The 16,019-nt window shown below is 44.4% G+C and overlaps 1 protein-coding gene across 3 annotated transcripts in view; it reads right to left on the minus strand.

The window, feature by feature from the left end:
* LOC139410210 (inositol polyphosphate-5-phosphatase A-like) overlaps nucleotides 1-16,019 on the minus strand; it is a 283,385-nt gene that overhangs the window by 14,840 nt on the left and 252,526 nt on the right. For all 3 annotated transcript variants that reach the window (XM_071155695.1, XM_071155687.1, XM_071155678.1), the window contains one exon: nucleotides 7,058-7,131. In XM_071155695.1, the coding sequence (XP_071011796.1) occupies nucleotides 7,058-7,131 (74 nt within the window). The remainder of the gene's footprint in view (nucleotides 1-7,057; nucleotides 7,132-16,019) is intronic.

Here is a 16,019-nt window from a genome sequence, read left to right on the forward strand (position 1 = left end):
GCAGAATTCAACATGATTCCAATGCAAGAACCCAAATGACGCCCCTGGGTAGAGCTACATATCGCTATGTTTCATTGTAGAAATAGATAGTAGATAGTAGAAATAGAAATAGAATGTAGGCTTCCTTAGTAGCATACTGCTTTTCGTGGTTGTACATGGAACTGTACGTTTTGGAAGCGTGTTTACGGTAGGTCGGCATCGCTTAATTGATCACAAGGTTGGGTCGCATTTGAGCAAAAGAAGTGTATTGTGCCATATTGCAACGTTTTGCTTGAACTCATGAGCTGCATGATGTTTCATGTTTGAAGCGGGTCTATAGGCCTGTTTATTTGGCAAGACAGCTGTGCATGGCTGCATCTTGCTGTAGTAGGCTGTTTTGTATTTTCCTTTTGTTTACTGTTAATGTAACTAGCCAAAATATAGATTGTGCCATGCTTTTATCGATCTGACACTTGGTTTATAGCCCTATTCACATTCATTCGTTCCCATTCGCAGTTGTGTTGGTGTTCTAAGCCAAACTGCTATTCAGTATTTTGTTTTGCATGAATAACTAGGCTACTACTTTCAGCATTTAGCTGTGTGTACGGCTGCATTAACATAGGGTAGAACATAGATTCACCTATTCCATACAGCCTATCTTGTCGTCTATATTTACTAGGCCTGGTTTTAGTGTGTAGGATGCTGTTCATTGTGCTGGTACAGCGCAGCAAAGATGGGCTACAGATTTCACACCAACCTGTCACTTCAAAAGCACTCCATGGTCTCTGCATTTGAACCTTATGTTTATTGTGGTGGTATAGAGTGATATAAGCAGAATTCAATATAATTCCAATGCAGTAACCCCCCAAAAATTGCATCCCCTCACCGACTCCAACTGCTCCCTTAGTCACTTTATCCTGGTGCCGGCTCTGTCTACTTGGCTGGGTAAGTAATATCGACTAAATATGCCTTTTCTACCCTCTTTGCATCAAGTATGTACGCTGCTGAGACAAGTCAATTAAAAAAAATGTTCATGTTGACAATGCTCCACACAACGGCGCAAAAAAAAAAAAAGTCAAGACCCTCACCCTCCCAAGCTTATGAACCCCTACTTCCAGACAAAGTCAGGCGCCCAGGCTTGGCTCAGCTACCTAAACAGTTTAGTTTCTATGAACCACCGGTGGCTGTGTGTGATGTATAATGCACTGTGAATAATCTGTATTCATAATGGTGGAAATAATTGGAAACGATGTGGTCAAATGTGCACCGTTGAAAACATCCTCTTTAGTTGGGCTTTAACCTCACATGAAAAATGTACTGACTTCAACACGGGGACTCAAAGCCACTACACCACTACTCATTCTTCATGTGGGGTTTAATGTTTGACTGCTTGCTGTGACATGACTCATAGGTTTGTCCAATAAGTGTCAGTCGTATGTTTGGGCAGTACAGAGGATTGGCGAGGTGAAACCTTAGTATCAGTCAGACCTGGGTTCAAATACTATTTGAAATCTTTCAAATACTTCTAGTATTTGCTCTAGTCCTGGAGTGCCAGATGGGTGGGCTTTGCACTTTTGCAAGTATTCTCTTGGTTTCATTGCACCAGACCAGCTCAATCAAGCCCAGCTAAAGTATTTTAAATCAATTCAAATAGTATTTGAACCCAGGTCTGGTATCACTCAGCCTCACCAGGCCAATTGAGAGCCTTTATCCCCAGGCTGCAGTCACACAGCACTGGTGAGCGTCATACAGGCCAGGCCCCTGTTCCATCCTGTCCCACATTTCCTATCTCCCGGCCAAATGCCATTATCTTGTTCTACATAATGACCAATATGTGAAAAGCCAAATAGGTGACAAGCCAAACATATTTAACGAGGGCAATATAAACTAGTGAATATCGGCAGGGAGCTAGAGTTAAGAGTTATTAGAGTATTAATGACACAAGGGCAGAGGTCAGGAGGGGCATCATGGGGCATCATGGGGCTAAGGTCACATTACCTAGTGTTACGGGCTGTACGGACGCAGAGATTGGCGGAGCTGTCAGGTTATTTTAATTTCACTGGAAAAAAATAAATATGTAATGATACCTCTCTCGCTCAGCCATATTTGTTTACCGTTGTCAGGGGAGACTTGGCAAAACAAGGCAGGAAAAGAGGAGAGACACTTTTCATTCACAAAGATCAGCCACACAAACTGCTATCAATAAATCTCCCTGAATGTTTGCTCCACATTTCAGGGTTGGGGAGCTCTCCGCCGCAACATTGGCCCAACACAAACACTGTGTCAAATGCCACATGTTGCTCAGAGGTTGTGTGTGTGTTCACATGTTGCGTGTGTGTGTGTGTGTGTGTTGGACAGACTGCTACTCTCTGTCCAAGAGGTTCTGTATCAGTAAAGAGCTGCATCTATTCTAGAGCCCCCCTTTCACTCAAGAGGAAGTCTTGAGCGTCTATTTTAACCCCTATATGTACCAGAGGAGTTTAAACAAAGGCTCCCTCTCATCCCAGTGAAGCATCAGCGCAGGAAAGAAGCACACAGACACATGGCCATTGGAAATGACCAGCTATCATCACACTACAAAAGCCCCTCGTCATTTTTTTATGGCTCCCCAGCAGTTGAATGATGGATGTGTTGAGAGTGTGAAACAATGTTCCTCCTCAGCTGACGATAACGCTCGATCTCCTCTACACTCCAGCGAATAATACCAGCTGTGTGTGCTTGCCTTAGGATCCCTCTCTTACAGTAGTTAACGAACATCTGTGGTACTCCATAAACTGAGTCACGCGCCTCCGACGGAGTATAGGAGAACCTTTCAGAGGAGAGGAGCTAGAACAAGAATGTCCTTCACTTGGCTTGCCATCAGACACGCGCACGCACGCACACACACACACAGTGTCATCACTCTTAAGATGCCCAGGGGGCGGGATCTTGATGTCTTCCTCATTCTGCAGGGAGAGTAGGAGAGTCAGTGTAGGGCCTCCCAGGTGACGGAGCTGTCTAAGGCACTGCATCGCAGTGCTAGAGGAGTCACTACAGACCCGGGTTTGATCCCGGGCTGTGTCGCAGAAGGCCACGCCCGGGAGACAAATGAGGAGGCGCATAAATGGCCCAGCTTCGTCCGGGTTAGGGGAGGGTTTGGCCGGCCAGGATGTCCTTGTCCCATTGCAGCGATGGGACAAGACTAACTATCAATTGGATATCACAAAATAAAAACATCTAATAAAACATTTAAAAAGGAGAGTCATTGTGTTAAGAACTGTTTCCAAATGGCCATACTGACACATTCACAAATTCAATTCAACTATTCAATGAAAAAACATCACACTCAGTAATGTGCTCTTATCCATTGGTGAACTCTTGGAAAATCTAAGACGGCCATAAATTATAATGCAAAGCATTCAGTTGCTTGTTTTCAACTAAAACTTGTTTTCTGTCTTTATTGAAGGGACAGGGGACGGATTAGTGCTTCGAGAGCATGTCCTGGAGATTTGGCAGATCAACACTTATGTCATTGGACCAAATGCTATTTTCCTCCCTAAACTAATGGCCAACTGCACAGGTAATTTGTTTTTCTCAAGGTCTTCATCCCCACAGCACTGTAAATGCTGTGTATTTTCCCAGGGGGGAAGTCACTCTTCAGCCCATCCTCATAGACCCGCCATGTTTGGAAAATGTATGCTAACTTGCCAAGGTTTCTCCGGGGCGCTCCCGGCTTCCTGTTAAACACCAAACGGTGAAGAGACAACCGTTTATCAGCCTCCCTCGTCACCCACCCTGCCCCTCCTCAGCTCACGACCTCCTGGCCGATTCGCCCCCCTCCACTACTCCTGCTCTTCTCCCGCCCTGTCTAGACTGGGCAAACACAGACGCATGGGGCTGTAGTCATCCTTTCTAGCTCAAGCGCCTTCCCATATTTGTCTCTTTCCGCTCTCACCTCTCCATCTCCCCTTCCACCTCCTCCATACCTTTTTCTGTGTGGGGGACTCATGGGGCCGTATGGAGTTAGAACCGCAGTCTGTCTGATGACGCTCAAAATCCCCTCAGAACCCATTCAGGGTAACCTGGTTAAAGCACAAATAAATTATTCCCCTACTCTCTCATTGTTTTACTGAATCCCCCCCCCCCCCCCCCCCCCCCTCGCCGCCAGGGTTTATATTACATTTTTGCATTGATCTTAGACAAAAAAAAAGGGCAAATAAATTTGATAACGGGCAGTACTAAAAGCCTTCTCCTGAATCAATAGAAATATATGAATAACATAAGTTACTCAACCTCCTTATATGTTTTAAGGGAGATTACCGTAGTTATGCTACTCCAGCAAACTGAATCAAATGTAGAATTGTAAGTATACCATTCAGTTATTTTCAGTCTTGGGGCCATGCTGTCATTTGTTACAAAGATGATAGACAACCTTTGCACAAGAACCTTTCTTGAAAATGCTCAGAAGAGCGTTCATGGAATGGATGGCGCTTACTAGTTTGATCATATGTGATTGGTTTCCAATTGACAGACTGCGCCTCATTCCCAACTACCAAACTCCGACACATATTGCCTTTTAAAAAAACGTGTGTGTGTGTGCACTCCTGTGTGAATGGTATACCCCTTAGCCTATCAGCGTGCGGCAGCCAGCTGGCACCAGGTACAACTCTCGCGGGCTGCGGCCAAATTCCACACCACGATGGCTGAGTGCTTAGACATGTCACGGCCAACTTTGACAGACAACTTCTTGAAGGTGAGCAATATGAATTTACAGCTTGTTGCACATTCCATAAATGCAAACACAACGCACGAGTATGTGTTGGACAGACAATGAAATAACGTATAGTCTCAATAACACTATAGTGTCTTCTTCAAGAAATGGAATGGAACCTCCAATTTGTAGTGTTTGGCCTTGTACTGCAGCCTGGTTGAGGGTGAGAGAGAGGACCATCGTTTTTTCGCTGTTACACATTTTCACAACCTTACACCTACAGTTCTTGCCCTGTATTCACAAAGCGTCTCAGAGTAAGAATACTGATCTAGGACCAGGTCCCCCCGGTCCATTCAATCTTACTCATTATGACCTAAAAAGACAAGACTGATCCTATATCAGCACTCCTACTCTGAGACTCTATGAGAATACAGGCCCTAATCTCTAAACCAAAATAATTGAGAGTTTTGATGACGTCTTTATACCTGGCAACATGCTCAATGTCCTAAAACACAGCGACGACGAGGCTACGGTTTTCCACTCACTTTTCACAAGTGGACAGACTACAACATGCAGGATTCATTGATAGATTAAACACGAGTGACCAGTATTGACTTATCGATTGAATGCAAGCGAGAGTGTGTGTGTGTGTGTGTGTGTGTGTGTGTGTGTGTGTGTATAGAGGGCCTCTCATGGCCTGTGTTAAGCGGAGTAATAACCTCACAGATGGTGAGGGGCTGGTCCGGAACAGGCTATGTGATGGAGAACAATCTTTGACTGCTTGATTGCTCATGGAGCACAAGGGAACTCTGACAGGGGGAGGGGGGAGGATGTACACGCTGCGTGTGTGTGTGTGTGTGTCTGTTGGTGCAAGTGTGTGTTATGTGAATGGGAGGAGGGGTTTGTTTAAGTTTAACTAGGCCATTTCTACTCATTACACCACTTACAATGACGTGGCTTTGTATCAGACACTGAGTGGATCAAATAACATTTCCGATGCTGTGCCGAGGTCTCCTCAATTTGATGAATCGTGTTTCCAAGTATGTGAAAATCATTTGTATTCGTTCACAGCAGCCTGTTCATTCACCTGGCAGGGAAACGATGATTCAATATTATATTATGGATAGATAGGCGCAAAAGTCACAGAGTGTAAAAGGACAATAAATCCAGCCGTCACTTTATGCAAAGCGATGCAAATGGGGTCCCTGATTAAGAGACAGAGTCATTTAAAAACAGTGACTGCCAGGACCTTGTCATACACACACTCCCTGCCTGCCCCGCCCCTTGCCCGCCACTAGAGCAGTTTATCAAGTAATTATTGTTTGATTACAGCGTTTCATTATCTGCACTGATTGAGTCACAACTGGCGGCAAAGGTCAAGCACCATTATCGCGCCAGAGCCGAGACATATTTCGATGCAGGCCGGGTGTGTGTTTTCCCTCCCTCTCCTCTGAAAAGGCTAATTGCAAATGCATTTGTTTGAGGAAGAGGAGACAGAGTAGCAGGACCTCCGCCCCAATGTCCCCCAACTCCCACCGTGATGGAATATCAATGCAGGCCGCCTCACACTCACACAGACACACAGACACACACATGAACATACAACCAAACGCACGTACACACACACCCACAGGGGAGCATTTTAGAAGCACATCCAATCATACTAAACAATTGATAACCATCAAACATATATTTGGCATAAACAAAGCCATTTGGGCCAAGAGGGATGATTGAGTAATGTTAAGGCCCCATACCCTAAATGGACCAAAACATCAGCCTCTAATACACTGCTGATTTACTCTGCTCTTCAAAGATGTGGTGCTGCAGTGAGGTTCGTAGTAAGGTCCCCTTCTTTTCTTAACCCACTCTTACCATTGGATAGAATGCGTACTTCCAAAAAAGTAATTCAATCTGTCGGTACCCTACACTGTTGACTGACTCCTGGATAACTATGTATTGTAGCTACTGTAACTTGCACATGGTTCGAGTGAGATGTGAAGGGTATAAGGGTCAGGGCCGCCATTTCAGGGGCAATGATAGTGGAGGTGAGAGAGTAGGCACTTTATGGGGTTATAGACAGGGGAAGTAGGTAATATACAGGATAATAGACCGTAATAGGTAGGTACCAATATAGGCACCAATTACCGTGCAGTGTAATAGATAGTTACATCCCTGGAAGACCATTATTGATTTAATTGGTGATTTTTGGCTCTTGTACCATACTATTATGGAGTAACTGCCTTTTTAAAACACCACATGCGTCAGTATGGAGTGGTACAAGAAATCCAATTTGTTTATAATCCCCCATTAGATAGCAGGAGTGATTGAGTTGAATAGGTATGGTTCACAGACATGGATTCATAAGGAAACATTGAGAGGATTTCATACCTGGGAGGAAAGGAGATCTCCAGCTCGTGCAGCCGTTCCTTGAAACAGGACAGCTCACTGTCAAACTGTAAAAACTGTGAAGAGAGAGAGAGAGAGAGAGAGAGAGAGAGAGAGAGAGAGAGGGGAGGGGGGGGGGAGTGAGTGATAAAGGGTTTATTTCTTTACAGAAAGTAATATGCACTATGTCAGTCATCACTCACTGAGTGAATAACTATGAGAGTGCGAGTGTGAGGCGCCTGCGTGCATGAATAAGTGTTAGATAACAATTGTGTTAGCTTTGTTTCTCTCCTTTTTCGACGTGTGGATTTGTGCCTTTGCCAGCATACTGCACAAGTGTCATGAACAGTGTGGTGGTACATGAAGGCAAGTGTGTGAGAACAGCTAACCAGTGCTGATGTGTGCGTCTCTGACCTGGCTATTCCAGAGCCATCCCTGTCCTATCGCAGCCCCCAGTTTGCTGCCAAGGGTGTGGGTCTGTCTCTGTCGCTCTACGCTGACAGCAGATCCAAACAGTCTTCATCAATCATGTCCTGTCTCACAGCTGCACTCCCTCTGACTGCACCAGCACAGACGTACACCCCCACTCCATCCCCCCCTCCTCTCCCCCCTTCCCAAATCCCATAAATCATTAGTGAGAAGTGCAATTAGCAGCTCCTTGTACACATTAATTATCTGGGCGATGAGCAGGTAGCAGGGGCATCTGCATCGCTGGCTCCCTGAGCGACGGACAGGTATCTGGGCAACCCTGCAGGATACATACAGACCCTGCCCCTTCCTGACTGACTGGCAGCTAGCAGGAACATATCAGAGCATGTTCATTTGGTGGTAAATTGACACCCTCAACAGAACACATATCAGATATAGTCTGATGAGGTCCTCTACACTTCCTTTGTGATACTGTCAGTAGTTAAAGCTAGCTTGACAATAACATTACATGGCTGTACGACGTGTAACAATAGAGTGAATGGAATCACCATCTAGGACAGTGTTAAAACCAAACAACCAGCCAAACAGAGGGTAGGTAAGGGAGAATTGTCAGAGGAGTGGTGTCTTACCAGTGGAATACAAACACATCCATCAAATCAAATTTGAGTTGTCACATTCACCAATTACAACAAGTGTATACTTTACTGTGAAATGCTTACTTATGAGTCCTTTCACAACAATGCAGTTAAAAAGTAAGAAAATTAACAAATAGATCAAAATAAAATACTATAAAATAACAATTATGAGGCTGTATTCAGGCTATATACAAGGAGCACCGGTACCGAGTCAGTGTATTGGGGTACGAAGAAGTTGCGGTGATTGACTGAGGTAATATGTACATATAGGTTTTGTTAGGTGACTGATTGAAGTACTATGTACATGTAGGTAGGCGGTGAAAAGTAGAAAGTACGGGTAGCCGTTTAACTGTTCAGCAGTCTTATGGCTTTGGAGTAGAAGCTGTTCAGGAGCCTTTTGGTCCCAGTCTTGGCGCTCCAGTACCGCTTGCTGTGCGGTAGCAGAGAGAACAGACTGACTTGGGTGGCTGGAGTCTTTGACAATTTTTAGGGCCTTCCTCTGACACCACTTGGTATAGAGGTCCTGGATGACAGGGAGCAGTTGCCATACCGAGCGGTGATGCAGCCAATTAAGATGCTCTCAATGGTGCAGCTGTATAACTGTTTGAGGATCTGAAGGCCCATGCCAAATCTTTTCAGCCCCCTGAGGGGGAAGGGGCGTTGTCATGCCCTCTTCACGACTGTGTTGGTTTGTTTTGGACCACGATAGACCTTTAGTGATGTGGACACCGTGGAACTTGAAGATCTCGGCCGTCTCCACTACAGCCTTGTCAATGTGAATGGGGGCATGCTGGGCTCTTTGTTTCCTGTAGTCCACAATCATTGTTGTCGGTGATCAGGACTACCACTTGTCAGCAAACCTAATAACGGTGCTGGGAGTCATGTGCGGCCACGCAGTCGTGGGTGAACAGGGAGTACAGGAGGGGGCTAAGCACGCACCCTTGAGGGGCCCCTGTGTTGAATGTCACTGTGGCGGATGTGTTGTTGCCTACCCTCGCCATCTGGGGGTGGCCTGTAAGAAAGTCCAGTATCCAATTGCAGAGGGAGGTGTTTAATCCCAGGGTCCTTACTTTAGTGATGAGCTTGAAGGGCACTATGGTGTTGAAAGCTGAGCTGTAGTTAATGAACAGGATTCTCACGTAGGTGTTCCTTTTTTTCCAGGTGGGAAAAGGAAATAGAGATTGCCTCTGTGGATCTGTTGGGGCGGTATGTGAATTGGAGTGGGTCCAGGGTGTCTGGGATAATGGTGTTGATGTGAGCCATGACCAGCCATTCAAAGCATTTCATAGCAACAGATGCGAGTGCTATTATGGGACAATAGTCATTTAGACAGGTTACCTTGGCATTCTTGGTCACGGGGACTATGGTGGTCTGCTTGAAACATGTGGGTATTACAGACTGGGTCAGGGAGAGGTTAAAAATGTCAGTGAATACACTTGCTAGCTGTTCAGTGCATGCTCTGAGTATACGTCCTGGTAATCCATCTGGCCCAGCGGTCTTATGAATGTTAACCTGTTTAAATGTCATACTGACATTGGCTACGGAGAGTGTGATCACACAGTCGTCTGGAACAGCTGGTGTTATCATGAACTGTTCAGTGTTGCTTGCCTCAAAGCGAGCATAGAAGGCATTTAGCTTGTCTGGTAGGCTCGCATCACTAGGCAGCTCGCGGCTTGGTTTCTCTTTGCAATCCATGATAGTTTGCAAGCCCTACCACATCCGAAGAGCGTCAGAGCCGGTGTAGTAGGATTCAATCTTAGTCCTATATTGAAGCTTTACCTGTTTGATGGTTTGTCGGAGGACATAGCAGGATTTCTTATTAGCATCCTGATTTGTGTCTCGCTCCTTGAAATCGTCAGCTCTAGCCTTTAGCTCAGTGCGGATGTTGCTGTAATCCATGGCTTCTGGTTAGGATATGTACGAACGGTCACTGTGGGGACTACGTTGTCGATTAACTTATTAATGAAGCCCGAGACTGATGTGGTAAACTCCAAAATGCCATCGGATGAATCCCAGAACATATCCCAATCTGTGCTGGCTTAGCATCCGCCTCATTGGACCACTTCCGTATTGAGCGCATCACGGGTACTTCCTCTTTGCGTTTTTGCTTGTAAACTGGAATTAAGAGGATGGTGTTATGGTCAGATTTTCCAAATGGAGGTCAAGGGACAGCTTTGTATGCGTCTCTGTGTGTGGAGTAGTGATCTAGAGCTTTTTCGTGGTTACAAATTATTTAAGTTTCCCTGCATTAAAATCCCCGGCAACTAGGAACGCCGCATCTGGGTGAGCATTTTCTTCTTTGCTTATGGCCTTATACAGCTTGCTGAGTGCGGTCTTAGTGCCAGCATCGGTTGGTAGAGGTAAATAGACACCTACGAAAAATATAGATGAAAACGCTCTTGGCAAATAGCGTGGTCTACAGCTTATCATAAGGTATTCTAACTCAGGCGAGCAGGTCCCCAAGACTTCCTTGATATTAGAGATTGCGCATCAACTGTTGTTGACAAAGAGACACCCCTCCCCTCAGCTTACCGGACGCAGCTGTTCTGTCCTTGTTCAGGCACGACTCCGTGAAACATAGGATATTACAGTTCTTCAGATCACGTTGACAGGATAGTATGAGCTCGAACGGAGCTCATGCAATTTATTTTCCAGTGATTGCACGTTTGCCAATAGAAAGGATGGTAATAGTGACTTATCCACACGGCGTCGCATTAAAAACCCTGCACGTTAGCCTCTGTAGCGCTGCCTCCGCCTCCACCAAATGACGGGGATTTGGGCCTGGTCTGAGATGAGCATTATGTCCACCTCCGATTAGTTCAAATAGAAGTCCTCATCCAAATTGAGGTTAGTAATCGCTGTTTTGATGTCCAGAAGCTCTTTTTGGTCATATGAAATGATGGCCGAAACATGTACGAAACTAAAAATGTATAATAATTTAAACAGCTCAAAAAAACAAAATAGCACAATTGGTCAGGAGCCCGTAGAACGGCGGCCATCCACTCCGGCGCCATTCTATCAATCCACAATCCCAACATACATGTTTATAAGCTAGTTTAAAACTTGATTGACATTATCACATACATACGTACATTTACATGTCTGTGTATTTCTGTATGAGCAAGATTATGTGGGTAACTGCGAGTAGCCAACTGTATGCATATTTACGTGTAAAGTGTGAGCATCTGTGTCTGTATCTGTGTGTGTGTGTGTGTGTGTGTGTGTGTGTGTGTGTGTGTGTGTGTGTGCGTGCCAGTGGTGTAGAACAGTGGACATTACTTTCCAGGCAGTGGGACCCTCAGACAGAGTCTCTGTGGTTCAGGAGGGCAGATGTGTAACATTCATCAAACTCACAGGAGGCAGGGTCACAGGAGAGCTCACACATTGTGAATGAGGAATGGAGCCCGGAGGATGCGCTACACGCTTCACTGTGCGCCACCACCATCCTCCCAATGACATGCTCCTAGTGTGTGTGAAGAGTCCTTAGTGGAAGAGTGAGCCAGCATATAAGTTTGTAACTGAGAGAATGTCAAGATGTACAGTAAATGTTGGTGTGTGTGTGTGTGTGTGTGTGTGTGTGTGTGTGTGTGTGTGTGTGTGTGTGTGTGTGTGTGTGTGTGTCTGATAATATAAATAATTGACTGTAAACATTACTAGAGGTGCAGAATGTAATTGTCCGTGTTTGTGTGTGCACCTCATGTCTGCGTCTATTCTTACCCTAATAGAGTATCTGGGGGTGTGTGTGTACACCGGTGTGTTTCTTTGAGTGTGTGTGGACAGGTGTGTTTGCCTCTGTGGAGCTAGTGCAGCCGAGATGAGAAGTGACACCTTTAAAAAGCAGCAGATGAGCTGTGTTGGGAGGTGATGAAGCGCACTGTGTATCCATGATGTGTGTGTGTGTGTGTGTGTGTGTGTGTGTGTGTGTGTGTGTGCATGCGTGTGTGTGTGTATAGAGCCTCTAAGTGAATGTTGAGTAATTCATTTAGGTTGACTGGAAAACCCAAGGGCTGAAATTTCACACTACATTTCATCCCGGGTCAATTAAGCATAATGATTTGCTGTTCTGGTAGGTCAGCAGTAAAAAAAATCCCAGTTTATATTGGTTCAAGGGCTCGTTGCATTATAAAGATGGAGGAGTAGTTTGTCAGCTTGAAATGACCTTGGAGAGGGCTGCTAGCTGATATGGCTCAGGCAATATCATAGACAAGGAGAAAGATGAGGAAGTGCCACCCCCTAAACAAGTCCAGTGTTCATATTTCTTACTTCGCCTGAATGAGCAACACACACCTAAATCACCGTAGCTGTGATTGTTATAAGAGGGAGAAGTTGAAGGGACAGAGGGAATAAAAGGTATCTGGGCTGACTGTCCCTCTAACCCAGCTTGTGGTTGTCCAAGCCCATAATTGTGCAATGATTTACAACATGTCAAACTATCCCTCTGACAACACCTGCTGCCATTAAAAGCCATCAATAAACACAGAGGTGAAAGGTCATTTAATTTTATTTTTAAGCCACACACTTGGCTGTCATTGCAGGGCCATATTTTTTCTTAGTTTTATGAGATCTTCATTATTTGTTGTGGAAACGATAAACTGTCGCTGACAGGGAATAGCCGACCGCCTTGAGAGGGTCAAACCCAAACAAATACAGCCAGCAGGCTAGAGGCTACAGACTCATTATACTCTCTCTTATCATCCACTACATGACCAAAAGTATGTGAACACCTCATTCCAAAATCATGGGCATTAATATAGAGTTGGTCCCCCCTTTGCTGCTATAACAGCCTCCACTTTTCTGGGAAGGCTTTCCACTAGATGTTGGAACATTGCTGCGGGGACCTGCTTCCATTCAGCCACAAGAGCATTAGTGAGGTAGGCAGGGATCCAAACTGGTGAGGGCCCAAAAAGGTGACACTTTTTTGCAAAAAAACCCCTGCCAAGGGGAAATGCAGGTTTTAACTAATTAAACAACAAAGAATATGATCTACATGATCAGTCTCTGTGTGTAAAATAAAAAGTGGTTAATGTGAACCTGACTCACAGTTAAAAAATGTAAAGAAAGCAATCCAATGTTATTTGTTGCCTAGACTTTACTGCAAATGACACTCAAGTCTTGAAAAAATACAATACACTAATATCGCAGTTAGCCATGACAGTTTTTATAATAGAACGCTTGTGACCACACACATCTACATATTTCACTTGGGAAAAAAACATCTTAAAGTAAAAATAGAATGAAACAAACAGGCATAATGTTTTTGCTCTATTAGTGGTCACTATAGTAGACACAAGGCTACATGTGTGCAAAAATAACATTCACTCAGTAAGACATGTAATAATCCCCCTCACTCACACAAGTGTTACTGTCAAGTTCAACACAACAAAAGCAATATTTTTGGGCTACACTGCACATTATTACACTGTACACTTTCTGCCTGTGGACATCTATTCTACAATGTACCAGAGCATGATACCCTTACTTGGCATAACTGATCTTTTTCAGGCAGAGAGTACACCTGACATACCCTTTTTTATCCACTGTATAGAAGAAGTGAGAAAGTGGGAAAGTGTGTGGTGTTCCTTTCACCTCCATAGTGGCATCCAGCTTAAGCCAGGTCCAGCTCCAGCTACACTTGATCCCTGAATCCACTTGTTTAACAAGCAACGCCTCATTTTCACCTAATTCTCTCATTCCGAAAATTAACCACATACTGTAGAGGGAAAACATTAGTTCACAGATAGTAGTTAGTTCATTAATTTGTTAACATTTCACACAGATTGCCAGGGTCCAGTAAGCAACTAACGCGTTATAACTTGAGGAACAGCAAGGAGTTGTATACCAGTTAATACTGTAGCGAATTGGTTAGGTTACTACGTAAACTCATCTGATGTTGTAACATTAGCTAGCTAACGTTAGCTGTGACTTTATCAGCCAGCACATTTTCACATCATAAACACAATTATTTGATCAGTTAAGTTGGCTAATGTTGCTCAACATCTCTCTGGCTAGCTAATGGAGAATTTGATCCAGCTAGCAAGATAACATTACTTAAAAATGCTAACAATAGTTGTTCCACCACACTTTCTCCCTCACCTCAAACTTTCCAAATGCCAGTTGTATTTTGGTTACTGCTCTCACCCCATGTCTCTGTGGTCAGGCTTCTCACCTACCTCTTCGTTACGGTTTTTTATTTTACTTCAATTTAACTAGACAAGTCAGTTAAGAACAAATTCTTATTTTCAATTACAGCCTAATGGGTTAACTACCTTGTTCAGGGGCAGAACGAGAGATTTTTACCTTGTCAGCTCGGGGATTCGATCTTGCAACCTTTCGGTTACAAGTCCAAGTCTAAACACTAGGCTACCTGCCACCCCACTGACAAACTGCCTTTCCACTCTCTGCTGTCTTTCCAGAGTGTGTGCTGATGCTGTAACTAGCAAATTGGTTGTCTATTCAGTCGCGTGCTGCATTCTGTTGTTATGTGAACGATTGGCTGAGCCTTGGATACAGCCAGTATTGCTCCAAACGCGCATTACTTGTTCGCACACTGCCAGTAGTGATCCAAACACCCCCAAAAAACTTTTCTCATCGAATCTACACGTCACATAGGTCACCTATTTTGGATTCAAAACTCGGTGACTAGTTTGCGTCCCTGGGTAGGGCACTGATGTTGGGCGATTATGCCTGGCTCGCAGTCGGAGTTCCAATTCATCCCAAAGGTGTTCAGGGCTCTGCGCAGGCCAGTCATGTTCTTCCACATAGATCTCAATGAACCATTTCTGCATGGACCTCGCTTTGTGCACGGGGCATTGTCATGCTAAAACAGGAAAGGGCCTTCCCAAACTGTTGCCACAAAGTTGGAAGCACAAAATCGTCTCGAATGTCATTGTATGCTGTTAGATTTCCTTCACAGGAACTAAGGGGCCTAGCCCGAACCATGAAAAACAACCCAAGACCATTATTGTTGGAGGTACGCCATTGGACTGTGGAGCAATGGAAACCCATTCTCTGGAGTGATGAATCACGCTTATGCGCCTGTGTGCAGTTTGAACCAAGTTTCTAACTAGTGCTAGCACAATTGCTAACTAGAGTTAGCACAATGTCTGGAAGTCTATGGGTATCTGCTAGTGATGCACAATATGAATTTTTTGTCCGATACCGATATCCAATATTTTCCTAGCCCCAAAAAAACATACCGATACCGACATTTACAATTTTAACAGCCTTTTAAGCATTCTAGTACAGTTAAATAGTTCATTAACACACACACACATAGACGCAGCGGTCTAAGGCACTGCATCTCAGTGCAAGAGGCGTCACTACAGTTCCTGGTTCGAATCCAGAAAGTATCACACCTGGCCGTGATTGGGAGACCCATAGTTCGGCACACAACCAGTTCGCGTCGTCCAGGCCGTCAATGTGAATATGAATTTGTTCTGACTTGCCTAGTTAAATAAAGGTTACACACACCACACTGACAAACAGTTATTTTGTTGGTATTTACGTATGTCCACATTACCAGTAAAACATGATCAAAACCTATTTCTGTCACTTACTTGCTGTGCTGTTTCATGTTCATTTGTTCAGTCGTTTCATTCTCAACCAGGATTTCTATGGAACGCCATTTGGGTCTTTGCGTGTCAAAAAAGTACACGTCAAATAACACAACATCTGTTTCAGTAGCTAACTATATAGCTAGGTGTCATCATGTAAAATAACCCTAATTTATGAGACAGTTCTTATTTGATTAATGGTGGTCGGACCCATTTATGTGTAGCTAGCCACAATAAGGATTAGCCACAATAGTGGACTTTGCGGTTAGCCTTAAAAATAAAAGTGTGGCATAATTCTACTATTTGCATTACTGTCAATGACATACTTTTATTTTGAAGGCATACTAA

Source organism: Oncorhynchus clarkii, chromosome 1 (genome assembly GCF_045791955.1).
Source record: "Oncorhynchus clarkii lewisi isolate Uvic-CL-2024 chromosome 1, UVic_Ocla_1.0, whole genome shotgun sequence".
Classification (NCBI taxonomy): Eukaryota; Metazoa; Chordata; class Actinopteri; order Salmoniformes; family Salmonidae; genus Oncorhynchus; species Oncorhynchus clarkii.